This window comes from Panthera pardus, unplaced genomic scaffold (assembly GCF_024362965.1).
Source record: "Panthera pardus isolate Hobbes unplaced genomic scaffold, ASM2436296v1 HiC_scaffold_8, whole genome shotgun sequence".
NCBI classification, from domain to species: Eukaryota; Metazoa; Chordata; class Mammalia; order Carnivora; family Felidae; genus Panthera; species Panthera pardus.
In genome coordinates, this window is record NW_026527013.1 from 132506936 (window position 1) to 132534435 (window position 27500).

Genomic DNA, 27500 nt, shown 5'->3' on the forward strand with positions numbered 1-27500 from the left:
AATCCTGCACCCTGCGTCCACCACACAGAGCGAACGCTTGAAGTTTGGGGGTGGGGTGGGGGGACAGTTAGCTGGTGGCATGCTAACTGGCTGTCCCTTGTTGTTGAACTGCTTTTCGAATCTAGATGTTAGTGGCACAAATCAACAGTTTCCTACCGATATTTTCCATAAAAGCAACCACAAGACTTTTTGGTTGCTGTTCTACCCATTCAGCATTCTGTTTGCATTGAAAAACACTTACTCAGTAGGGAACATGTTTTCTAGAGAGAGGTACAAGCAGTATTTATACAATATTATAACCTCTAATAGAGCACAAAAGGCTACTTTAAAATAAAGCTAATGTTGCAGACACTGGTGTTCCTGAAAGCACCCCTTGTTATGAAGAATTTGTGGAAAGGTTTTATTTTAAAAAGAGTGATTTTGTTTCCTAATTACTCTTTTATTTTCCAGGCCAAACTTTGTTATTAGACCTACCCTGCTTTTTCCCCAAGTATGTCAGCTGTATGTTCTTTGTTGTTAAGATGGCCAAGACATGGTAGTGTGAGAAAATGACCAGCTAGGAAGTTTGAGATCGGTGTTTTTTCCCCTAGAGAACAAGACTACCAAACTTAAGTCAGAAATATCATAGAACACATTTCGTGCCCAGTAAATTAACTCCAGGTAGCATTTTCCTACTCCTCCAAGCCACGACCGCATTCTGTGAAGACATGGCTTTAATGCATTTTATCTACTGTTGGCCCTTCACTTTTGATTTCTGTAGTCAAGTAGGTGCTAATTTCTACATTCAAGAAATAGTTAATCCATTATGTTGTCATTTAATTAACTGTGGTAATTTGTTATGTTAATTCACGGTGTTCTCGAAATTAACTATTAATTATTTCCTGATCGCATCAAATTGGTAATTGTGTTGTATATTTACATTTTTTAAATTTTATATGAATGTTGTTCTTCTTGGAAACAACACCTTCACAGAGCCAGACACTGGGTTAGGGGATCCTCAAGGTCACGCCCCACTGTACATCATAATCTAAAGTTTCTATATCCCTGGACCAAGTTGATATACAATGTGTAGAGAATTACAGCTCGGAAATCTATCACCTTGTTTCTGTGGCCTTTGATACATTCACTCTGGACCGGTAGTGTGAGGCAACAGTCCAGAACGTATCTTTTTTAGCTAGGATTATTGATATCCACATATTTTCTATTTTGACTTAGAAATCATCTTTATATGTTTTCTTCCAGAAGCCCAACCTTAGTAAAAAATATACCTACCAGTTTAGGCTACGGAGCAGCTCTTAATGCCAGTTTGCAGGTAATAGCATTAAATGCACTTTTCCATTATCCTTGTATTTGAGCGTTTTGCCTTTGTTTGTTTGTTTGTTTTGCATGCTTTGTATTTAGATGGGATTGTGATTGTTCTTAAGAGTTGGTTTATCTTCCAAGTAAGTTGTAGAACCTAGTACTGTAGAAAGCACTGGTTCTAATTCAAGCTACTTTTGATGTGAAGAAGCAAGAAGGACACCCTGTGGCAAAATCTGGAACACTCGGTTTTCCTGCAAATGCTAGATTGATAGAAGCTTTTGCAAATGCATGTGGCTATGCATTAATATTTATCCAGGCTGTCATAAATGATTTCACATCATAGTGTTGGGGAACATGGTGCTTGTGGCAAAAACTTTAAAGTTTAATTATAATATATAATTTTTATGCAGAGGAGGCAAATGTCAGGACTTCTTTATTTTGAGCTAAGTCCTGGTCATTTTTAAAAAGCAGAGCAACTGCTTATATGTTGGGGTTTTTCACGACATGTAGGAATATAGCATTTCATTATGTGGAAGGCTGAAACATGAGTGAAAAAGTTTGCTGGGTGAGCTTCTGTTTACATTTTCGCATCACACTTAATTTGCTTGATATCTCTGCCACAAGTGGCCGCTTGGGAGTCTTTGTCCTTCCCATGCATTTTATTTAAATGCTTCTAAAACCTCCTCGTTGGGATCTGAACCCATTAAAAGAAGATACATGTTAAAAAAAAAAAAAATTAAAGGGCAGTTCCAAAGTTGTATTACACCTTCTTCGTTTCACTAGGCTGCCTTGGCAGAGAGCAGTTTGCCTTTGCTTAGTAACCCGGGACTGATCAATAACGCATCCAGTGGCCTGCTGCAGGCCGTCCATGAAGACCTCAATGGCTCCCTGGATCACATCGACAGCAATGGGAACAGCAGTCCAGGCTGCTCACCGCAGCCGCACATGTAAGTGCGTTAGCAGACCCCGCGACGGGAAGGGCCTGTACGCATATGCTTCTAGGATTCAGTAGTCTTCTGAAGTTGCTGATGGCATATGAGTACAAAATACAGTTTTAAGTAGAGTTCAATTGCCCCGTGTTCATGATACGAAAAAGTGTATTGAAATCAGTCTTAATGCATCTTTTAGATTCTCTCCAATGTCCCATAATTATTATACTAGCAGTCCTCTACAAATTCTTAGCACTAGGAGCATTCTCTTGGGGGTACAGCAGGGTCTAAGATGAGTCTACATCTTATGGGTCATTATCACAGTTTGGTTTGTATGGGGCAATAAAAATATTCATGATGGAATAAGTTGTCGTAATTTTTACTACTATTACAGGTCTCTAAACCATTTATGAACTGTAGTCAAGATATTGCCCGTTTTTATAAACCGTAAAATGCAAAGTTTAACTGTTAGCCACAGTTTACATAGAAGCTAGTAAAGTGTAACTTTTTGCCTGTCTTATAAATCAGTGTAATTACATATTCAACTTTAATTACTGGTGCGTCTGTATTGGCAAGGTTTATATGTTATATTTTATGCAAGACTACGATTCCTATTAATATTTAGCAGCTAACTATATCATTAATTACTCTAAAATCTTTCCCCTACCATCTTTTTAATGGAGCTGAGAGAGTAGATGTATTAAAAATTGATGTTTTGTGGATTTCAGAAATGTGTATGACACTTTAAAAAATGCCTGGCCTTATTCAGTAGGCCAAGCATATCAGTTTCTTGTTTACTAAAAAGTATTGACCTTGGTAGAACTTAGCATTCGGGGGAAAAATTATAATCTGAATAATAAAGTGTATACACCACGCAGTTGTTAGGATGAGCCAACACTTAGGTCCATACTTCCTGGAGTTAAACATCATATACTTCTAGGGGCGCCTGGGTGGCGCAGTCGGTTGAGCGTCCGACTTCAGCCAGGTCACCATCTCGCGGTCCGTGAGTTCGAGCCCCGCGTCAGGCTCTGGGCTGATGGCTTGGAGCCTGGAGCCTGTTTCCGATTCTGTGTCTCCCTCTCTCTCTGCCCCTCCCCCGTTCATGCTCTGTCTCTCTCTGTCCCAAAAATAAATAAAAAACGTTGAAAAAAAAAATTTAAACATCATATACTTCTAAATTTCAAGTTATTGAGGTAAGACTAGTACTTTCTCTCATTTTTATATTTTTCCCCCATCTCTGCATTAAATGTCTAGTCAAAGACCCGAATGAGAAATGTGGTCTTTATACACGCCTATATCCATTTGACCTTTCCTAGGATATTATTTTTGTTGACTTTTTAAACATCTTCTTCTATTTGACATATTAATGTCTTTAAGATCATGAGCTTAATTGCTTTCTAGCACTTTTACCCTATCACCTTTGCGCAAAACACACTGTGAACATTAATGTGTTTTATCAGGTTCCGAACCATTACTCTCTCAAAATGGAAAAATTTGTCTTTTGGAAGTGTCTTTAGATGTATTAAATAATACAAAAGAAGTAATAAAACTCGAAGTAGAAAGAACATGAATATATGCTCTTGAGAGCAGGAATACTCTAAAACAAGGAAAGTGAGCAATCAGACAAAAGTTTTTATACCTCTGCTTTATCCTATCAGCCAGGCAGTGGGTAGCTTGAGGCCTTTTACTTTCAGCAGTTCTCCTGAGTATGCTGGTGCTCGCTCTCTGTGTAAAATGCTAAAACAATAAAACTTTAAAGAGCAAACAAGAGTTAGATCCTGTTTTCCCCTTTTTAAAAAAGACCTATTTCAGAGAAATGAAAGACGTTCATAATGAAAGTGTTTAAGCTGCTGCTGATATAACTCCCTGTGTTAATATGCAGCGGATACTGGTGGTCGTGTACCATATGGAAAGGGTGCGTAAAGAAGTGTTTTCTTAAGTGTGAGCGTCCAGTGATAAGAATATTGAAATAAACATTAATGATTCAGTCAATAGTTTGTTAAACATTTTATTTTATAACCTGAAATAGTCATTGGGCTGAGCTATGGCATTGCTGGGTTAGTTGTATTTTTTTCTTTTGGCAGTTGCTATTTCAGACTCTTCATTTTGTTATTTAGTTGAATTTAATTGTGAAATATTTCAGCAAAAACATAGGATGTATAAAATAATATATAAAAATTATGGATTTAGTGCCTGATGTACTGCCACTATAGGTTTATAAAGCTAAAATGTTCATAGTCAATTTATTGTATGCTTTCTGCCAATATGAATTAGTGCATGTGGAAAAATAACTTAGGTGTGTTTTCCATAGAGAGGTATAAGGAAAGCTTCCCTTGCCTGTTGGAAGTAGATTTCAGGAAAAAAAAAATCTGAGGAAGACCAAATCTGATCTTTTCCTAATTTATATAAATTACAATCAAGTTTTTAATTATCTTGCAAAATATTGACTTGTCATTCATTCTTCGAATCTGTTTCTTCTATCATTAACTTTTTGTGTATTGGACGTCAAATATTATTGATGGCATGTCACTTCAGCATTCTGTATCTTCATCTTTTTAGAGTTTGAATATGCTCGTACTTAAAGAATGCTAAGGATTTTATGTACGCTATGGGGCAAAGGAAAAATATCGGATTCTCTCAATCAAAATTTGGCTACATATAATTAAATGCACTTCCAAGTACTTTGTAAATTAAACAGAAGTGAAAGAATTGTTAGAGAATATTTAAGTTGAATATTTCTGTGCCCTGAAATAAAGCCATGGTACTTGTTGTTATTTTGGAAGGGAGTAGTTCTACTGATGCAATTGGGAATGAGAAGTAGAAAGGCCTGCTGCTTTTGGTATATGGGCTCTAGTGACATATCGTAGGTGTTCCAACCCCAGATTTAGCACCTAGTAGCTGAGTAGAATTCATTTCTTTCCTCAGTTTTCTCAGCTGAAAATGAGGTAACTAATAATAATACGTACCTCATAGGATTCTTTCAAATGAAATGAGTGCCTGGAAGATAATAATTCCTCCCCATGTCCCTCCCATAGTTACTAGCTTATATTACATCTTGTAATACCTCATTGTTACTCTAAGTGAAACTAAATATGCTATTAAGATATTTCACATTTTAATGCATTTTTAAGGTAGTCCATAAATGTGTGTTTAGTTTCCTTGACCATCCCTTTCCTTTTCCTCTCACCCCTTCTTATAATTCATGAAGTAAGCCCATCCACAAAAGGAAACAATATGACACAGAAGTTTATGGTAGTGAGCAGGTTACTCAGAATCAGCAGGATAAGGGATTTTTGAGAAAAGAAAAAAAAAAAGATGTTATTTGAGGTTATAGATAATGAACAATCCAGATGAATAATACCAACCCAGAATAGGAACTCATGATATATGCCTAGAAAACATTGACTAATAGGTTTGACAGGAATTTAGAATACAAAAAGGAAAACAGAATTTAGAATGTATGAAGTGGTGGTTAGTAGACTATTGAGTGTCTTAAATATCAAGCTGTGGTGGTTTTTTTTAGGCTGTATGGAGCCTCTTAATGTCATGAGCTTGAGTTTCACACTGTCAGAGATGTGCTTTAGGAAGAGTAATCTGGAAGTGTGCTAAACGAAACTCATACCTGGTAGGATATTCTGGAGTTGGGAGAGACTGAGAGCAGAAGATTAATTCTTGTGGTAGCTAGTACCTGACTTACGTACAAGCCTCAGAGTGTCGAGCAAGGAATCAATACAAGAAGTATTATGAGAAAAAAGACCAGATAAGACAACCCACTGAATGTTGGGGACAAAGAGGAAAATTAGGAAAAGTCATAGCAACTTTGGAAGCTCACAAAGAAAACTAGAAGTTGTAAGAGGACAGGCTCAAGAGGGAAAACGATGTGTTCAGTATTTTACTTGTTGAATACAAGAGCCTAAGTGTCCTTTGATTCAAGAAACTGAGCCTCTTTTGTTTGTTTGTTTGTTTAGTCTTTTTATTCAACTCCAAAATGGTATAATCAAAATCCAAATGGTAACATAGTAGAATATTGAAGTATTCTCCTGGGATTGGTAGAGATGTTTTGAAATTTTAGAAGATTGGAATAGCTACAGATTAGTGCTTCTTATAAATTATTTTAGGAGAACGGGAGATGTCAAATTGTGATCCATATTCTGCAATTTGATGCTCCATATTTAACACTTTCTCTTCACTCCAAGTTTTACTCTTAGAATGCCCTGAATGAAGGCTTTTGCCAAACTAGTGCATTCATTTTGCATTCACTACTTGCCTTTCTGCCTTTTCCTTTTTTGGCTCTTCATCTCCTTCCCCTTAACCTAAATTCTGCCTTTTCTTAGGAGCCTAGTCCTATTTTTCTAGGAAGCTTTCCTGAGTAACGGTGCTATCATGACGCACACTTTGCTCCACACTTTGGAAGAGCTTACTCCACATACCATTTACTGGTACTAACAAAGCCTGTGTGTGAATGTGTGCACAAGCCTACTGCGTGCTCACTTTGCAGATAGCCCCAGCTGAAGGACAGATACTATGTTTTGGATGTATCGTACAATATGAAACCTCCGACATGCTAACTCATACCAAGTAAGCACTTGGTAACTGTGTGATGACTATTACGAAGAATCACATGGAAGATGAGTTTATGTGAAATGGTTTGACTTCACAATGTAATCCCTACAAGAGGAAAAGCCAGGATTCTCTCTGAACCCTGAAGACAAAGGGAAAACAAGGGATTTTTAGAAAGAAGAGATGACTAAATACAGTGTTCGTCTTTATGAGGGAACTCACAGATCTTTCTAAATATTGGTAGAGTAAGTTCGTGAAGTTTTATTTTGAATTTTAATTATTTAGTTTATATGTATTTTATAACTGTTCAAATTTATCAGAATAGTAAGTAGCAGCCCCCTTCACCTCATTCGTGATTGTCCTCTCAGATCTTGTTAAATTTTATTTATCTTGTTGAAGGTGAATTAAAAAAGAAAAAAAAAGTACTGAAATTAATGCATTATTAATCAGATCGAATGTTCAAGGGGATTTTAGAAAAAGGAAGAAAGGTTAAAGCTAGGTAGAATAATATAGATTCTACATAATAAGTTTTTTTAAACTTGATTTGACTCTTTTCAGCCAAATAGATTTTAAAATATGTATTTTATACTGTTGTTAAAGAGTTATAGAGTCATCATGGTCTGAACAAATGTAAAGAATACTTCCCTAGGGCGGCTGGGTGACTCAGTTGGTTAAGCGGCCGACTTTGGCTCAGGTCATGATCTCGCGGTCCGTGAGTTTGGGCCCTGCATCGGGCTCTGTGCTGACAGCTCAGAGCCTGGAGCCTGTTTCAGATTCTGTGTCTCCCTCTCTCTGACCCTCCCCTGTTCATGCTCTGTCTCTCCCTGTCTCAAAAATAAATAAAACGTTAAAAAAAATTAAAAAAAAAAAAGAATACTTCCCCTGGGGCTCCTGGTTGGCTCAGTTGGTTAAGCTTCCAACTTCAGCTCAGATCATGATCCTACAATTCGGTTCATGAGTTCAAGCCCCACGTCGGGCTCTGTCCTGACATCTTAGAGCCTGGAGCCTGCTTCAGATTCTCTGTCTCCCTCTCTCTCTGCCCCTCCCCTGCTCATGCTCTGTCTCTGTCTCTCAAAAATAAACATTTAAAAAAATTAAAAGAAATAAGAATACCTCCCCTAAGTCTGAGCTGTGTATCATTATTATTTTAGAATACTCTTCCCTTATGTACCTCATGCCAATATTTCCTGCTTACTGACTTCTCAGAGTTCTACAGAATATGGATAAAATTAAGTTAGATACTTGTTTTATATCAATGTTTGCCTCTTAAAAAGACTACTTACAGAGGATTGATGCTGTGTTCAAGCGGAAATAATTTGAACTTACTCCCTTCTCCCACAAGTTAAACATAACTGAACGAAAAGATAAGAAAACATTTGGAGCAGAGTTGGAAGGTGAACTTGTACTGGTAGAATCAGTCCATTTCCTGTCTCCTTTTAAACCTGAAGCAAAAAGATAAGTTTATTGATATACCTACCATATTTAGTTCAACTTGGTTCTTTTTTTTTTTTTTTTTTTTTTTTTTTTTTTTTTTTTTTTTACTAATCAGTTGTTTCTCCTTGCTCTCAATAAGTTGGTTCATCTTTGCTTTTTTTTTTTTTTCTCTTTTGAAACATGTTAAGTGAGATTCCTATTTTTGTATTTTCAAATTTTGTTTCTAGAGATCAAAATCAATGTTCTTCCTAGACTGGTTTTGTATTGAGGCCTTTACTCACAAAGCCTTCCATTGTCATGTCGTTCCCCTTTCTGATTATTAGAGTCTCCTACTGTTGAGTTTTCAGATCATTTCTTACATGTCATTCCTGAATCCTTTCAGCCTCTGTGTCATTTCAAAGTTCTACTCGCTAATAATATTCTACATTAGTTGCAGGTGATTATTATTTTCTCCCTCTTATTAAAGCAAATATTTGAAGTTCGAGAGTTAATGATCTTCCATATAGAATCAGAATGTTAATATGGTTCATATAAGACTAGAAAATAAATCTGTTGTCCTTAGAAGCCAAAACTTTAGAGTAATGAAATCAAAGGCTGAGGCATCACATAAAAGGAGTCATATAGTAGTATTTCAGGACTGCAACAGGGATCACATTAATCTTTTTGATTAACATGTTGAACACGTATTCTACATGCCCCAGAACTTTCTATACAATGTGTGTCCCAGTCCTCTTTACAGCATCCTCTGCTTCTTGAGAACCTCAGTGGTTGTATCATTCCAATGATAAACTTCAGCCTCTCTTGGCAATTATATTTTGCAACCAAAGAGCACTAAAAAGGACCTCCGGACTCCCATTTTGTAAAACAGTATTGAAAATCTAATATAAATCGTGACTTGTCATAGAACATAATAAAGATATTTGCGTATATAATATTGCCTTGCTTCCTTCTCTGCTCCTTGGCTGCCTTAAAATTTAAATTGCACTTTGTAGGTACATGCAGAATTTGCAGACCCTACACCTTCAGTTGGTGACATTTTATGTAAAATCCCTACAGACCTTAGATCTCTCTGTGGACAAAAGCATTTACAATTAAAGTGGCTCTGTATTTCAGAGGAAAGCAGTTGAAAGTGACTGACAAGTTGAGCAAGTAGAATGCTCTCTCTCATTGTTTTCATGCTGGTTAAGCCCGCGCTATTTTGCTGATATTTTGGATCATTAAGAGGCATTTTGAAAAAACAAAAAAAAACAAAAAACAAAACAAAGAGCATTTTGAAGCTCTAAACATAAAAGCTTTTTTCCCTTTTTCTTTCTTTCTTTCTTTTTTTTTTTTTTTTGCTTTACATACGTTTTTGCAGATTTTCTAATTCACAACTTTTCAGTCACCTTTAATTTTTATTTTGATTTACTTATTTATTTATTTATTTATTTATTTATTTATTTATTTATTTATTTATATTTTGGTCCTAGCATTTCTGGGCCTCATAATTCTCATTCTGAGTTAATTCCATTTTTATTTAATCTCTAAACTTTTCATTAACTTTGCTAGTTAGCTTTGAGATCTCTTTCCAAAGTGATTGTACAGAACTTATGATTATGCCAGCTCTTTATCATCTCATCTTTTTTTTTTTTTTAAGTGCTACAAGTGTGGCTCAGTGGCTGCTGTTCTTTTTTACATTATTCCAGTCCCCATATGTGGCACTTACAACTCATTCTAGTTCCTCTTAATAAAAAGATCCTCCCAGAGGTACAGAGCCTTCAGCTAAAAGGTGTTGTCTCCCTACCGTGCCAATTGTGGGAATTTGTGGGTTCCTATAGGGTTTTGAAGGATTTTTATAGAACTATACAGATGATATCTGACATCCATGGCTTGAATCCCCACCATTTAGGCAAAGTGTGTCGGAAAACTTTTAGCTGACAGTACTGTAGCTTACTGATTTTATTTCATATCTAAAGAAGATACCTTGTTAGAAGGAACATCTTCATTTGCACTAACACGGGTTGAGCCTTAGAAATTTCCTTTCTCTAAGGGTCAAAATGTCATTGACTGCATTGTTAGAAAAGGAATATTGCTATGCTGTATTAATTTCTTCCTACTTCTACTACCAGGGTGAAATGAAGATTTTAATATACCTGTATGGTGTTTTAACTTCAGCTTTTGACATGGGGTTTGGGAAGTGGATGTATATTTGGCAACTATAGGAATTTTATGACCATAGGTATTTATTACATGAAGTCAGCTATCATTTCAGAATATTACTTAATGTGAAATTACTTTCCATGATGAAAAATTATATTTTAATTTATGTTACAATTATATGTATTTTAAATAGTTTATCAGAATTTAAAATTGATCATTAACATGAATGTCACAATATACTTGAATATTTTGACACCAAAAACTACAGTATAAAACTTTTTACTGGGTTTCTCTATTCCGTAAGCAGTTTCTATCATTAGAATAGAATTAAATAATTCATGTAAGCAACAGATGATCAAATAGTTTAATATAACTAGTGGAAACTAATGTTCTTGTGTTCATTCAACATTATCTTAATCTTTGAAGACTGAAAATGGAGTAACATCATCAAAACATTTAAAAGTCAGAAGTAACAGTATTCATTCAATGTATACTCATGCAGTGTTACCTTACTCTATAAAAATTTGCATTTGCAACATTAAATATAAGATCCCTTCGCTGGGGTACCTGGGTGGCTCAGTCCATTAGGCTTCCGACTTTTGACTTCAGCTCAGGTCAGGATCTCACAGTTCACGAGGTTGAGCCCCACATCAGGCTCCATGCTGTCAGAACAGAGCTTGGAATACTCTCTCTCCATCTCTCTCTGTCCCTCCTTCATCTATTCTCTCTCTCTCATTCTATCTCTCTGTCCATCTGTCTCTCAAAAATAAATAAATGAACGTTAAAAATAAGATTCCTTTTGTTAATTTGCAGGTTAAAAAAGGACATAATGTATTAGATTTAGAATAAGAGGTAACTATTGGCTTTATTCCCTATTTCAATCTTGTGTTTGGAACTAATAGAGCATAACTTAGCGTAGTTCAGGAGAAAACTGAACACTGAGCCAACACTACAATTTAATTTGAGCAGAGAAATAGTTTCAGCAGAGCGGCCAGTCTCACAGATTAGACAGACCTAATGACATGAACCATATGTAATCCTGGTGGACAGCAATCTCTGTAAAGATATCCAGGAGAGAGCTTCATCAAGAGCCAGCAGTGGATGGACAACATCCCATCAGGCAATGTGGCAAAGGGAAATAGACCACAGTCCAGAAAATGGGTGAGCCACATTGGGGGTGGGGGGCTAGCCACAGCCGTAGGGCCCAGTTATAGGACTTTGAGGGCAAAGTCTTCAAGGAGCCAGAAGCCAAGTTATCAAAGAGGGAATTAGGAACAGGGATATACATTTTGTGTACCTTTATACCCATCCTGACATTTTTGATTGAAACTTACTCCAAGAAACAAGGCAAACACATTTCTTAGATGAATAGTTCAAAGGAGTTCTGGAGCAGCAGCAAAGCCCCCTTAATGGCTGAGTGTCAAGATTTAATTTAGATTTTCTTTTATTTCACTGGCCTACAGATCAGAAATATAAAGATCCTAGATCCACAGCTACATGTTGGTTGAACGTTTCCATTTATGAGACACAAAATTGAATAGTACCAATTATATCTCAACATGCAACTAGTTTTAATTCTGAGATTGGGCAAAATCTGCTCATACTCATCAAGGATCAAAGTAATTACAATTGTATTTTCATTTTATTGCAGCTGTTTGGGTCATATCTATTACTTTTATAAATCAAATAGAATGATAAATCATAATGAATTTTGTTGTTATTTTTTTTTAAGAGCACTGCAGCAAAACTATCTGAAATCATTTGGGAGCAAGCCTTCAAATCATGTAAAATCCAGGTCCTTTAAACAATGTTGCATAAATTTGAATAAATTTCAGTATAATGCTGAAGGTAAGGGCAAGAAATCTTAGAGAAATTTTGATACACATATATATGCGTACAATTTATAAAATTATGTTTTATTAACCTTGGTCCACCTTTTTGTTATATTTCTTAGAACTTCTATTGACTTTAAATGGAACTTTAGATCTCCATCTTGGGGTCAGATCCATTGGGATGTAGGATAGAATTATAAACTCCATCCTTGAGACTGGCAGTGTATCTTAGAAAAGAAATTTTTATTACAGTTATCTGGAAACAATATTCCTTTCAATCAAATAAATGGCTGTGATTTTTAGATGACAGATTAAAGGAGATATAAGATTTATTAACTATATTAGGATTAAAGTTGTATTCTGACCTTAAGATGAAAAATTAAAATTCATTTGTCAGTTTATTTTTAGCCAACGCAAAAAAGGTGTAGGAAATTTAGCAGGGCATTTTCTAATTATATTCTGAATGAAACAAGTGATACAAGGTATACATGGAAAGAGGAATCACTTGTTCACTCCAATTGTTCTGTCTTGCTCTTCCTGGTTGCACATTTCTGGGAGGAGGAATATTTTTATTTTCATCAAGAGATAAGCAGAATTTTTATCTTTTGAAATGGGGTAATAACTTGAGTAGTAGTTCCAAGTACTGTTCTAATGGTAGCTATGTGCAGACCCATTCAAATCAAAACAAAGATAATTCAGACAACAGTAAAAAATTTGTGGTAAATGTTATTTTAATTTACAGAAGAGAAAATCTTGAAAAATAATAAACTGGAAAAAATTTAACTATACTAGTAAGTATCTGTTTTGTAATTTCTTTAATAAATTTATAGCTAATTTTTCATGTCTAGTGGCTTTAATATATGGCCTTCTTATTGACTTTTGTAAAACAGAGAATTATTTCTCTGCCGTGTGTTTAATTTAGGAAATAAAATCTGTATTTTGGCAGAAGGAGGATTATTATATCAAAAGAATAAAATCTTAAGTAAAATTAAGCAAACAGTTTCTTAATGTCAGTGTAGGTAACTTTAGTTGTTTAATTACTCACATTAGGCTAAGATCATCTCTCATTTTAAAAAAATACTATGAAGAGCACCTGGGTGGCTCAGTCGGTTAAATATCCAACTCTTGATTTCGGCTCAGGTCATGATCTCATGGTTTGTGGGTTCAAGCCCCACATCGGGGCTGTGAGCTGACAGTGCAGAGCCTTCTTGGGATTCTCTCTCTTGCCTCTCTCCCTGTGCCCCTGCCCCACTTGCTCTCCCTCTCAAAGTAAATCAATAAAAGTACAACGGAATTTTTTTTCTTTTAAAATCAAACTTTTCCTTTTAAAACTTTAGTTTCATTCATTACCTTATTTCTTTGATATGTTAAACTAAAATACTTCCTAAACAAAATATTACTCTAAAAGTTACAAGTGTTTAAGAAACAGGAATTGTTTCTCATTTCAACCTGACTTTATACAAATGGAGATAACTAAACTTGCAAATTTTATAAATCTACCCTTAAATTCCAAATATAATTATATCATTTCCTTGTATTTATACTAGAAGGAAATGAGTAAAATTGAATTTCCACAATCTCCATTTTTCATATGCTTTCTAAATGTACATCAATTATCTCACTAGTTTTCCTCTAAAACTTCTTCTTTGGGAGAAAAAAAGACTTTTAAAAAATTATTTGATGTGATTGAATCTTCTAAGATACCAGTTGATAGAAGTTAGCTACTCAAAAGTAACAAACAAAACTAAAAATTGAGTGTCATGAACCTAAATCTTTGTGTCTTAATAAAGGATCCTGTGCTTATATTTTAGAATTCATTGTACATCGTTAAAGCAATGATATTTATGTAGTAAGCATAAAGATTGCACAATTAGAAAATTTGAACTAATTGAATCAAATTTTTTTCAAGCATATATAAAATTGATAGTTAAAGTGCTAATCTTAAGCACTGGGCGTTGTATGGAAACCAATTTGACAATAAATTTCACCTTTTATTATATTATTATATTATATATAATATATATATAATATATAATATATATAATATATAATTATATATAATATATTTTTATATATATTATATATATAATTATATATATAATATAACATATTATAATATTATATATTAATATAATATATTATATTAAAAACAAAAACAAAAAATTATATATTAATATAATATATTATATTAAAAACAAAAACAAAAACAAAAAACAAATAAAGTGCTAATCTTATAATTTTATTTTTTTATAATGCTTACATACTAGTAGTTATCATTATTCATTCTACAGTTCTGTGCCAAGAACTAAATATAGACATTATAAATAGTTAAAAGAAAATCCCATCTTATTCAGGTATTTCCTTTTAATTAGAAATATTTTGATTTGGGGGCACCTGGGCATCTCGGTGGTTGAGCGTCCAGCTCTTGATTTTGGCTCAGGTTGTGATCTTACCATTCTGAGCTTGAACCCCGTATCAGGCTCTGCACTGGGCATGGAGCCTGCCTAAGATTCTTTCTCTCCCACTCCCTCTGCCCCTTCCCCTGCTAGCTTGTGCTGCGTGCTCTCCCTCTCTCTCTCTCTCTCTCTCTCTCTCTCTCGAAGAAGAAGAAGAAGAAGAAGAAGAAGAAGAAGAAGAAGAAGGGAAGGGAAAAGAAAAGAAAAAAGAAAAGAAAAATTTTGATTTTTTTGGTGAAATAGTGAAAACCTATACAAATCAATGGACAGCATATTAGCCTATAGCAATACTCATTATACTCTGGTATTTTTTAATGTTGTTAATCAACAATTAGGACATAATGATAAAAAAGAGGTAAAGAATTTGTATGACTATAAATATTTTCTGTTGGAGTTAACCAGTGTATATACCATGCAAGTTAAAGGTATCCAAACTAAATAAATTGAATAGAAGTAATGCATGGTTTAAGGACTATACATATTTCAGGATATACAGTATGTTTCTCAAAGTACTGTAAATATGTTAATTTTACTGGATAAATATTGCTATATTGGGTCAAATATAATCAATATCCACAGTAGAATTGAAGCATTAGGGCCCTAATACTATTTCTGAGAATAGTTTTTTGAGTATTCTCCCAGGAGTAACATTTTTTTTGTAGTAATGATTCATAGTTACTGATAGAAGCATGTTTTATCCTTCAGGTGTGCTACGACAGGGGAAAGGTTAAAAATATTCTTACTGGATTTTTAAAAGATGTATTATACCTCTTCATATAAAATGTTTATTATTCTTTTAAGTAGGTACACCGTATGAAATATATTATAATTTTTCTGAAATAACTAGGATTATCTAAAGAAAGGTACAAAGATATCTCCTAATCATTAAAACACAAAAACAATTTTAATCTAGCATTACATTTAGTTCTGACTTACAAATGTGTGATAAAAGTAACTGTACATTTCCTAAAATTACCCATATTGTAGATATGAGCTATTAATTGTAATTTTTACAAAGCATTTGTGCATATACCATAATACTTAAGACTTAAAATTTTCCCAGTAAGTGTCCTCTTAGGATGGACACTGGGTGTTATATGTAAGTGATGAATCACTGGGTTCTACTTCTGAAGTCAAGACTACATTATATGTTAACTAACTTGAGAATAAAATAAATAAATAAATAAACTAAAAAATATACATAGAAAATAATGATACATGCTGTCAATAAATAACTAGCACATTCTTTACATGATCAATTAACCTGGTTTTAGATCAACCTTGAAAATTCCTAATTTCTTGATTGAGTGACCAACAATTTATCAAATACTACCATATGTCTAGTCCTAAAAAATAAAAAAAGAGAGAGACTTAAAATTTTATCATTAGCTTCATGGTGTTAGTAAATATTGTATTTCTGAAAGCCTCAAACAAATTTACATTGTGCCACTGAGTTTCTCATAAAAAATGACATATAAATATTTTAATTGTTACATTTGATAACTGTTAAATAAGGACACACTGTTGTGATTCTACAATCTAACATCTATTGACTTAAATATATTTGGAACATCTCAGTTAAAGAGAACTTTATTCATAGTACTTTCTTAATCTTAAAAACAAACAAACAAACAAAACTAGGACGAGTGTATTGGATCTTTTACTTAGTCTTGAATAAGAAGAAAATGAAGACAATTTATATTCCTCTAAGGAATATATTATGTGACCACAATCTGAAAAGATAACCCCCCCCCCATTGTAATTTGACTCTTTGCTTTAGGATATGGGCAAAAATTAACATTTCTTCTGCCTTTCATGGTGCCTTGAGTGCTTATAAATTTCATAACCAAAGAACCAACACATTTCTTTAGGCAATGAATCAGTCTATTAATGTAGCTAGGCCTCTGTTTGTGCTTTGGTATATACTATTATTGAGAGTGGTCTGTAAAAGTGAGAGAGAAACTGGAGTGTAAAAATCAACTGCTACTTGGCATTTCCTTCTACTAGAGGTTTGGCAGGTTGAACATCACAGAAATAAGTTTCATTCATTTGATTGAATAAACATTTAATGAGCAATTATTATATGCAACGCACTGTGCTGGAAAGTGGCAGATGGTCTATACCTACAAAGAGGTAAAACTCTGGTAGAGCAATGGATATCTGCATAGATAGTGAGAGAGACCAAGTAAAAGAATGAAGACAGTTACCAGCCTGATTGTAAATTCAAAGAACTAAGTGTAGGCACACAGAGAATCAGAAAAGGCTTTGTGGGAGCTGTAGCTTTGAGTTAGGCTTCACATGAAGTAAATTTTTAGGGTGAACTTTATGAAATTATTTCTATTTGATGGATTTTGCTTACAAAAATACCAATCAAATTTCTCAACCTAATATTAAGCAGAGATGAGGTAAGAGAAGATAGGTGCAAAGGATTTAAGGATTACAAGCAAAGGTGACTATCATTCAGAGAATGGGCAATAATTCCTTTGCCTTGGTGTGGCAACCAGCCTAGAGGAGAATGCCTGTGGGATGGGATTGGACAGAGGGAGCCCTATCTTAGAGTTCATTAGCCTCCAAGCTGATGATAGGGTGGGGGCATTTTTAAAAATCACCAATTATTTGGAGTTTCTTAACAAGACCCTCATGGGTATATGTTACCTACTTTTAAAAAGGCTTACCTCTTTTCTTTTTTTGTTACTCATCTCTAGAAATAGTAGAGTTTTTGGACTTGAGAAAGTCACCACACTTTACGCACTTTTCCTTCGCTATTCAGTTTTAAAATATGTTTTTAAAGTTTTTGTTTAAATTCAAATTAGTTAACATACGGTGTAATATTAGTCTCAGGTGTATAGTGATTCAGCACTTCCATACAATTCCCGGTACTGATCACAAGTGTCCTCCTTAATCCCCAACCCCTATTTCACCCTTCCCCCCCACCCACTTGCCCTCTGGTAACCCTGTTTGTTCTCTGTAGTTAAGAGTGTTGGTTTCTTGGTTTGTTTCTCTTTTTTTCCCCCCTCTGGTCATTTGTTTCTTAAATTCCACATACAAATTAAATCATATGGTATTTGTCTTTGACTGACTTACTTCACTTAGCATAATTCTCTCTAGTTCCATCCATGTCCTTGCAAATGGCAAGATTTCATTCTTTTTGATGGCTGAGTGATATTCCACTGTACATATATACCACTTCTTCTTTATCCATTCATCAGTTGATGCATACTTAGGCTGTTTCCATAATTTGGCTATTGTTGATAATGCTGCTATAAACATTGGGGTGCATGTATCCTTTCAAATCTGTATTTTTGTGTCCTTTGGGTAAATACCTAGTAGTGCAATTGCTGAATCTTAGGATAGTTCTATTTTTAACTTTTTGAGGAACCTCCATACTATTTTTGAGACTGGCCACACCAGTTTGCTCTCCCACCAAGACAGCAAGAGGGTTCCCTTTTCTACACATCCTCGCAAACACCTGTTTTTTCTTGTGTTCTTAATTTTAGCCATTCTGATAGGTGTGAGGGTGATATCTCATTGTAGTTTTGATTTTATTTCCCTGATGATCAGTGATGTTGAGCATCTTTTCATGTGTCTCTTGGTTATCTGGATGTCTTCTTTGGAAAAATGTCTATTCATGTCTTCTGCCCATTTTTAAATTGGATTATTCATTTTTTGGGTGTTGAGGGTTTGTAAGTTCTTTATATATTTTGGACACTAACCTTTTATCAGATATGTTATTTGCAAATATCTTCTCCCATTCCAAAGATTGCCTTTTAGTTTTGTTGATTGTTTCCTTCACTGTGAAGAAGTTTTTTTTTATTATTTTTATTAAGTCTTTAAAATAACATAAGAAGGGGTGTCTGGTTGGCTTAGTCTGTTAAGCATGCAACTTTGGCTCTGGTTATGATCTCACGGTTCATGAATTCGAGCCCCATGTCAGGCTCTGCATTGACAGCTCAGAGCCTGGAGCCTGCTTCACATTCTGTGTCTTTCTCTTTTTGTCCTTTTCCCACTTGTGCTCTTTCTCTCTAAATAAATAAATAAACAAACAAACATTAAAAAATATATAAAGTGACATAAGAACACAAAGTAAGGATTAAAAATATATAAAATATCTAAATATCGAGTATCAATAGCCTTTATGAGTTTTTTTGATCATTTCTGCTACTGACTGCTCTCTTAATCACAAAGACGACTATAGAGATTCATTTTCAATATCTTCTTATCTTCCAGTTTCTAATATCTCCCACTTTCTGGGATCTACTTCTCTTCCTTGAGCAATTAAAACAGAAAATATAAAGATTCATCAAAATTGTATATGAGTTATGGACAGTCATCTCCTCTTTTAACTTCTAGAATCTTCTTTTAAACTTGAGATAGAGCATGCACACACACTGGGGAGGGGCAGAGAGAGATTGGGGAGAGAGAATTCCAAACAGGCTCCACACTGACAGAGCAGAACCCGATGTAGGGCTCGAACTCACGAACCATGAGATCATGACCTGAGCCAAAGTCAGATACTTAACTGATTGAGCCACCCAGGTGCCCCAACCACTTAGAATTTTGGACATAGATGTAGGTCCTTCTAGCTCCATGGTAGAGCATAGGAGGGAACTATTTCACATACACATAAATTTAGGATCAATGGATGCAAAACCGTTTTACTCCGTGGCCTATAGCCTAAATTTTTCACTGCTCTCCACTGTTCCTAATCCCTCCACCTTAGTCCTAACCATCATTACCTGTTACACTGTTTTAGTGGTCTCCTAACTGGGAATCCTCCCTCCAGTGTCCTACAGTCAGTGTAAGCTTTGCAAGTTAATCCTCCAAAACTCTTCTATCTTTTCGCTGCCGGGCTCAGAAACCATCAATAGCCCTTCAGCTGGCAGAGAATAAATTTTAAACTCCATAAAATGCAACTCAAGGGCCCTTCACCATCTGACCTTGCTCTGCTTTCTAACATATTTCTTTATTACTAACCCTCCTTTCTCCATGGCCTCTGCACACTCTCAGGTTTCCCACAACACATTTAAGATTATCCATTTTCCCCATTTCCACTCAGAAGGTCCTTTCCCTCGTTTCTGCATTATGAACATTTTCACATATTTCAAAGCCTGCCTGAAGTGACACCTCCCTCTTTCATAAAGTACTCACTGATTGCATTGCCAGAATTTACCTCCCCTCTTTCCTAACACTTTGTCAACTGTGGTACTGATCACATTCTGCCTGGTATCAGAGTTACTTTTGTATACATCGTACCTCCTATTACATTGGAAACTATGAAAACAGGAACTATTGTTCATATCAGCCCCTAGCCCAGTGGTTTGCACATAATGTCTGTTGAATTCTTTTCACTTTTAACAAGAAGTAACTTTTATCCATCTAGAAGCACTTCCCTTTCATTTACTGACTTTGTACCTCTCTGTCAGAGAGTAATAGCAGACTTTACATCTCTCAGTCTCTAAATACTTGCTCTCCATTTATCCAGAGAAATTCCAAATAGCATTCTAGTTCTCCCAAATGCAAGTTATATTAAATTAGGAGGTGGGTTTATCTTCTTTAAACTAGAAATATAAATCACTGCATTTCTGTAGAAAATCAGAGGTAGTGGACTACACAGAATAGCTGAATTTGAAATCTTCTATTTGGGGGCACCTGGGTGACTCAGTTGGTTAAGCGTCTGACTGGCTCAGGTCATGATCTTGTAGTTCGTGGGTTTGAGTCCTGAGTCCGACTCTGCTGACAGCTCAGAGCCTGCAGCCTGCTTCGGATTCTGTGTCTCCCTCTCTCTCTGCCCCTTCCCCACTGACACTCTGTCTCTCTCTCTCTCTCAAAAATAAATAAACATTTAAAAAATCTATTTGGAGCGCCTGGGTGGCTTAGTCGAGCCCAATGTTGGGCTTGGCACTGACAGCACTGACAGAGCAGAGCCTGCTGGGTATTATCTTCCTCCCTCTCTCTCTTCCCTTCCCCCACTCATTCTCTCTCAAAAAATAAAAATAAAAAAAAACTTTTTAAGAAAAATCTATTTCATGGAAAGAAAAGTTTTTAAACCATTCGCAATGAATTTGTGGATTCTTGTTTGAAAGAATATCCACTATTTACCAAATGGATCATTTGCTTTAAAATCAAAGATGAACTTGTTTCCAAATCCACCTAAAGAAATATGCCATATTTATCAGGTTAAGAACTAGTGAGATACAATAACAATGTGATACAGTGAGCCACGTCCCCTGTGTCTGTAATGACGTAAAGAACATCAATCTCACTCTGACAGTAAGAGCCAATAACATGTAACTATTATCTCTTAGTGCCAATAATTAATTTAACAAAAGCGTATGGAGTACTTTCCATATATAAGAACATATGTAAGAACAATTACTTTCCATATGTAAGAACAATGTGATACAGTGACTATCAAACATGATTACCTTTCTGTGTCCTCCTGTGCCAAAGGTTTGTACTCTTACGTCTGTAGTAATACAGATGCCTGGCTTGTGTTAGGTGCCCAATAACTAAATAAATGGCTGGCAAAATCATCCAATCCAGACTTCGTAGACTCCTGCCTTAAAATATGTTAAAAATACGTCTCTTTATTATCCCTATTCAAGTTTTCAGACAACAAAAAAAATCAGTGACTCCACTGGTTTTATTCTTTCTTTCATTATGTCCATAAGTTAAAAAAAAAAAAAAAAGCTAATGTTTTGATGTTTCAAATGCATATCATCTGTTTTGTTCCTGGAAACAACTGATTTTATTTGTTTGAAGTAGCTTCTACTTTACTTATTATTAAAGACTCTGTTAAGGACTGCAGTTTAATCTGTACGATACCTCAAGCCATCCCTGAAGGAAGCAGCACATAAATTTCAAATCAGTGAAAGGAAAACATGGCATGATGAATGTCGAAACCATCCTCAAACCCAGAAAGAACTATCATCAGGATAGTCAAGGATTTCTCTCTTTTGTCCACTTGAACTTTCTCTTACTTTATTGTCTTAAAAGAATGCCATTAAGAGTATACATACATTGCAGGTCTTCTTAGAGGCAAATCATCTTTCCCAGCTGTGAACTCCTCCTGTCTCAATCACTCCTTCTCTTAGTACACTTATGGAGGGCAATCTTGTAGTTATCTGGGTACATATTTCTTCCATATTAGACTGCAAATTCTTTGATCGCTATTTAAAGCCCCCACAGTGCCTTATATATGGAAAGTATTCCATACACTTTTGTTAAATTAATTATTGGCACTAAGAGATAATAGTTACATGTTATTGGCTCTTACTGTCAGAGTGAGATTGATGTTCTTTACGTCATTACAGACAGGGGACGTGGCTCAAAACACAGCACAAAGGAATTTTTGGCAGAAAAAAAAATTCCCCAACAAGTGTATGTTTATTGCTAGATCTCTGAAAATGTCCACTTTTGAGTCAACTTTGAGTTAACCTATGTAAGGTTTCTTCAGCTAAACATACACTATCAGACTCCATAAGCCCTAATGTGCACAGCAAATGTGAGGCAGGCCTGGACCATTCAATGCACACATGTTAATGATTTTAATGGCAAGCTAATGATGAGCCCTGGGATGGATGATGGAGGAGAGTAAGTGTAGGAGGTCGGTGTACAGGGCTTTTCAATGATGGCCCTTCTACTCTGAAATTTGCTTTCCTCCGTTGATCTAAAAATGATCCAAGATATGACCTGGGCTTCTGGTTTAGTGTTTCTGTGTTAAGGAAATTATTAGTAAATAATTCTTTGGAATAATTATATTAATATGTCATGTTATTTTGTTCCATTGACTTTATTACCTCAAATGTACTTTTAAGGAAGCGCAGCTGTTACTAGGATTACTTTAATAACCCTAATGCCTGGCATCTGATATGTGGGGGACATATATCATTCTTTTATGACTTTTCTGATATAGTAATAAAAATCTCACATTGGGAGAAGGGCTAAAATATTTTTAGAGCTAATTAAACTCATACAGTGTTGAAAATTAGATCATGTATTTATACATATCTTCTCCCAAATGTATTTAAGGTTGTAATTATATCATGACTGTCTCTAACATTCATTGATCACTTATGACCCAGGCACTGTTCTAAGTGGTTCACATATATAAAAAAAAAAATCACTTACTCCTCCTAACAACTGTATAAAGTGGGTTCTTTATTACTCCTCCTTTATGAGTAAAGAAAAGGACACACAGAGTAACTTCCCAGTCACACAGCTAGGACGTAAGGAAGCCAGGATTCAAACCCAACCATTTTATCTTTAAAGCCCACTATATTATTAACCACTTAACCACTGCTACGTGACCAAAGGTTATAAATGAGGTGCCTAAATTACTCAGTATTACTTTATACTATACTTATAAGTTAATCAAAATACCAAGTACATATAATTTACTATTTTAAATTACACCCTAGTAATTAGAACCTATAAAATATTTTCACTGGAGAAGAGGATACAGAAGGCAGAATTGGTGAGCACTGAACAGAGAGGGTGTTTCTTTAAAAGCATTATTTTATTTGAATTGTCAGAAATGTTTCTATGGTGGAGGGGAGTATTTTCCCAAGAAAAAATTAATGATCTTACAGTGGTGTTAACACAGGGTACCTTAAAAAAGTGAACACTACAGGGGGCACCTGGGGTATCTCATTCGGTTAAGCACCCCACTCTTGATTTCAGCTCAGGTCATAATCTCACAGTCATGGGATCAAGGCCCACGTCAGGCTCCCCTCTCTCAAAATAAATGAACAAACCGTAAAAAAAAAAAAAAAAAGAAAAAAAAAAAGAAAAGAAAAGAAACAGTATAGAAATATCCACGTTTTTTCCTAAAAAGAAAATATCTGTAATGGGGACAAAAAGGGAAAGATGTTGCTAATGGCCACAGAAGAGATTAATGTCTTATTTGTCCTACAACCCACCAAAGGCACGTGGTTTCCTTGTGTTCAATTTCCCTTCAGGTGTCATATGGAGCATGGAAGCATGGAGATCCAAAAATGTGAAATATAATATGAATGGGGATAATCATGATGGAATTTTATTTTTATTGAAAAAGATCCCCCCCACCTACAGGCATAGGTCCTATAACTTTCAAACAAGCTTATTCTCTGAGATGCTTAATCTCTCTTGTTACTTTTTAATTTCTTTCTTAGATATTGTGCTGGTAGCAATAAATATTTTAAAAATTGAGTATTAATAATGATTAGCTTTGGTTATAGTTTATTTTTAGTAAGTTAGCAGTCTAATACTGTAGCCTTAAGGGAAAATTTTATTTACATCTTTCCCAGGTCTCATACCTTGTTTGTGAACTAATTCTGGATGGTAAGGATTCTAAGTATACTTAGTTCCAGAGAGAAACTTTCCCTCTCTCTCTCTTTCAAGTAGGCTTCATGCCCCACATGGGGCTTGAACTCATGACCCTGAGATCAAGAGTTGCATGCTCTACAAACTGAGCCAGCCAGGCACCCTGAAATTTTTTTAGAATTAGTGCAAATGAGGGGCACCTGGGTGGCTCAGTCAGTTAAGTGTCCAACTTCAGCTCAGGTCATGATCTTGTGGTTCACGAGTTCGAGCCCTATGTCAGGCACTCTGCTGTGAGCTCAGAGCCTGCTTCAGATCCTCTGTCTCCCTGTTTCTCTCCCCTCCCCTACTTGCGCTCTCCCTCTCTCTCTCTCTCTCTCTCTCTCTCTCTCTCAATAATAAACATTAAGAACATCTCTAGAATTAGTGCAAATGAAACTCTGAGTGACTTGATGGCACGTCATTTATCCAATCAACACATATTTACTAGGTGCTTGCTATATCCATTGCTCTCCTGATCTGTGAAGTTCATAGCCTAGTTGGCAAGACTTGGTACCGCCACCACTAGAAAGAATTAAGTTCAGTGCACTTGATGAAGGCAACATGGGATAGCAGGAATAACAAGATTCCAAGAAACATTGCAGAGGCCAGCATGTATACTAGTCCTGGCTTTACCTGTACTTGTAACACTTGGAAAGTGACTCCCACTCTGTGCAATAGGAGCGTTGAATAAAATTATGGTACAGTTTTAAGTTTCAAAGGTTCTGTAGGTTCGAGCATCAGAATGATCAATCAAAAAAAATGCTTTGGAGGGGCTAAGTGGGAGATCAGTGCACACTGGTCAAGTTAAAGTCTTTAGAAGTAGATAAAAATTGATCTGTAAAGAGTAGACAGGATGTGCGTGGGTAAAACACAGAGCAGGATGGAATTTGGGGTTCTGTGTACACACAGAGGTTTGAAGAGGGCCCATAGACTAAGTCAGCATATAAAGTGATTTGGAGTAGCCAGCTGAGCATGAATGATGTTTAAGGATGATATTTGGCATCTGGAATAAAGCTTATTATTCAGAAATGCTGTTGTTCAAGGGTCAGTTGAGTCCTACCTGTTGAGAATGGCTGAGAGTTTTTGGCTTAATCCTGTCTCATCCTCTTGTCTCACTTCAGACAGATTTTTGTTCAAGGCAGTGATGTAATGAAATAACTAGCCCTTGCATAGTAAAATTCTTCAAAAATGCAATAGAACATACCTTTATAGCTATCGTGTTTAAAAAATTATCTCTATGTGTGTGTGTTTTAAAAATGCATCCTGTTTGATATTCCTCTTTATCCAGAACTTGAGTCTTTCCCACAGGTTCCTTATTCAGTTAAAATCCAACCCGGAAAAGTAAACCCAAATGAATTGGATACCCATGATATGGCAGCACTCTAGCTGAGGGGCCAGTGAAAGTGTGGCAGGAAATCAGGAAACAGAGTCAGAGAAGGGAGACCACTTACGTCTTCTCAGAGCCCTGAACATTAGGACACGCCAACTACATATGAGGTCACATCTTTAGCTAAAATATGGGGTGCCCAAAATAATATTAATTGACTGAGGGTAATCCCATAAAACAGTGCTAGATATCTATGTATATCTTACCAGCTGTTAAGTATCTGTTTAGAAATATTCAGCTATTTAAGCTTGAAAATTTTGAATATTCATAGGTCATTTATGAGGACCTAATTGGAAAAAGTTCTATCATATTAACCTTAGGAGTTTATTCTAATTATTTCCAGTACTTAGAGTTTAGCATTTACTAAAATGTTCTGAATCCCAGATTGAACCTGGAAAATCTAAAATTATAAATTCAACTTATAGTGATTATTAAATCCAAACGTCATTTTTAATAAAAGTCATTAAATGAATATGAACTTTCACAAGTAATCTTATTAGAAGATTTCATTTGTATATTTTAGATGGTACTTTGGGAATATTAACATTAGATTTTAATAAGTGTTTAAAATTCTGGACATGTCTATGTGATACCATACTAACGAGTTGGTTTATCAGTCATTTTACTCAAACTATTGGCTAATTCAATGAAACCTTCAGTTAAAGTAGTTGTTGAATTCAGTTGGTAGATTTTTTTAGTCAAAATAATTGGTTTTGTCTTTGAAATAATCCTCATAAACAGCTTTTATAATTTCAGAACTTTGCTATCCTGAAATCATTTATAGGTACACACACACACACACACACACACCCAAGCGCATGCTTATACATCATTCCAGTACCTCCATGGTGTACATTTTATGCACATGAACCAAGTAGTTTATTCATCACATAAAAAAGTATCTGCAAATTCATCATATGCATATATCAGAAGCCCTACTTTTCTAATTTATAATTTATTCTTTAACAAATAACATTAGTTATTTCAGGGCTCCTGAGAGAGTTTTATTTAATAATATCTTGTGCAGGACAATAAATAATACCTTGCAGACTACAATGGCTCCCTTACATCAGTAGTACCGTGCTTTGGATTTAACACAACTTTTTACACACATAAAACGTACACACAGTAATGTCAGTTTCATTAAATATCAATGACAAACTCTCTCCTTGGCTTTTTATTTGTATTGGCTACAATATAATTTCATGATTTACCCCACAGAGTGCAATAATGGTCTTATAATGGCCACTTCCCATAGACTCTAACCTACCCCTAGGGAACAATCCATACTGAGAATTGCGAGATTAGAGCTGATAGAAGCTGGATACAGTAGAAACATTGGGGGACATTTCAGTGTTCTTTGCCCATGCGTGCAAAATGTGCGAACAGTTCCAGGAACCATCACTCACGATTGGCTTTCCTGACTGGCTTTTAACTCTTTTTCATATACCCTGATACTCCTTTGACAAAAGTTACAATCTTCTGGACTCTGACTTACCACTGTTCACTTGTAAAGGAATAGCTGTTTAAGTAACCCCCTCTCCCTCCCCCAACTCCAGGGCAACAGTTCGGTTGTTATCAGATGGAACATGAGCCCAGTAAGGATCCAGGAATATCAAAAGGAAGATTAAAAACCGAAAAAAAAATCAAACCAAAATATGAATTGTTTTCACCAAATAAAACTAGTGACCAAATCAACTGCTCTGAAGCTTATTAAACTTTTTGTTCTGTTGCAATATTTTTTCATACATGTGATATTATTTCTAACCAAATGCAGTTTTCAAATAATTTTTCTTGTACTCTATGCAGCGCTTGAAATGATAACATTTAAATTGATGCACTTGGAATGTTCGGTTTATTAAAGGCCACTTACAAAAATAACAAAGTAAATGTTCTTGTGGCATATTCCATTATCCATTTCAAAATATAACCTCGGTTTCAAATTTCATTAAGTGTCTCATCACCAGCCAAATAATGTATGTATTTTCATTTTTCAGAATTTTGTTTTATTTTTGCTTTAAACAATATGTCTCTAAGGGCATCTGGAGAAGTTTATGAAGATAAAATCTAAAAACTTTGTGTTTATCAAAGTCCTTAAGATATTCTAAGCATGTGTACT

General features: G+C 35.2%; 1 protein-coding gene across 12 annotated transcripts in view; it reads left to right on the forward strand.

The window, feature by feature from the left end:
- FOXP2 (forkhead box P2) overlaps window positions 1-27500 on the forward strand; it is a 565305-nt gene that overhangs the window by 531570 nt on the left and 6235 nt on the right. For all 12 annotated transcript variants that reach the window (XM_053897463.1, XM_053897465.1, XM_019418068.2 and 9 more), the window contains 2 exons: window positions 1243-1312; window positions 2086-2249. In XM_053897463.1, the coding sequence (XP_053753438.1) occupies window positions 1243-1312; window positions 2086-2249 (234 nt within the window). The remainder of the gene's footprint in view (window positions 1-1242; window positions 1313-2085; window positions 2250-27500) is intronic.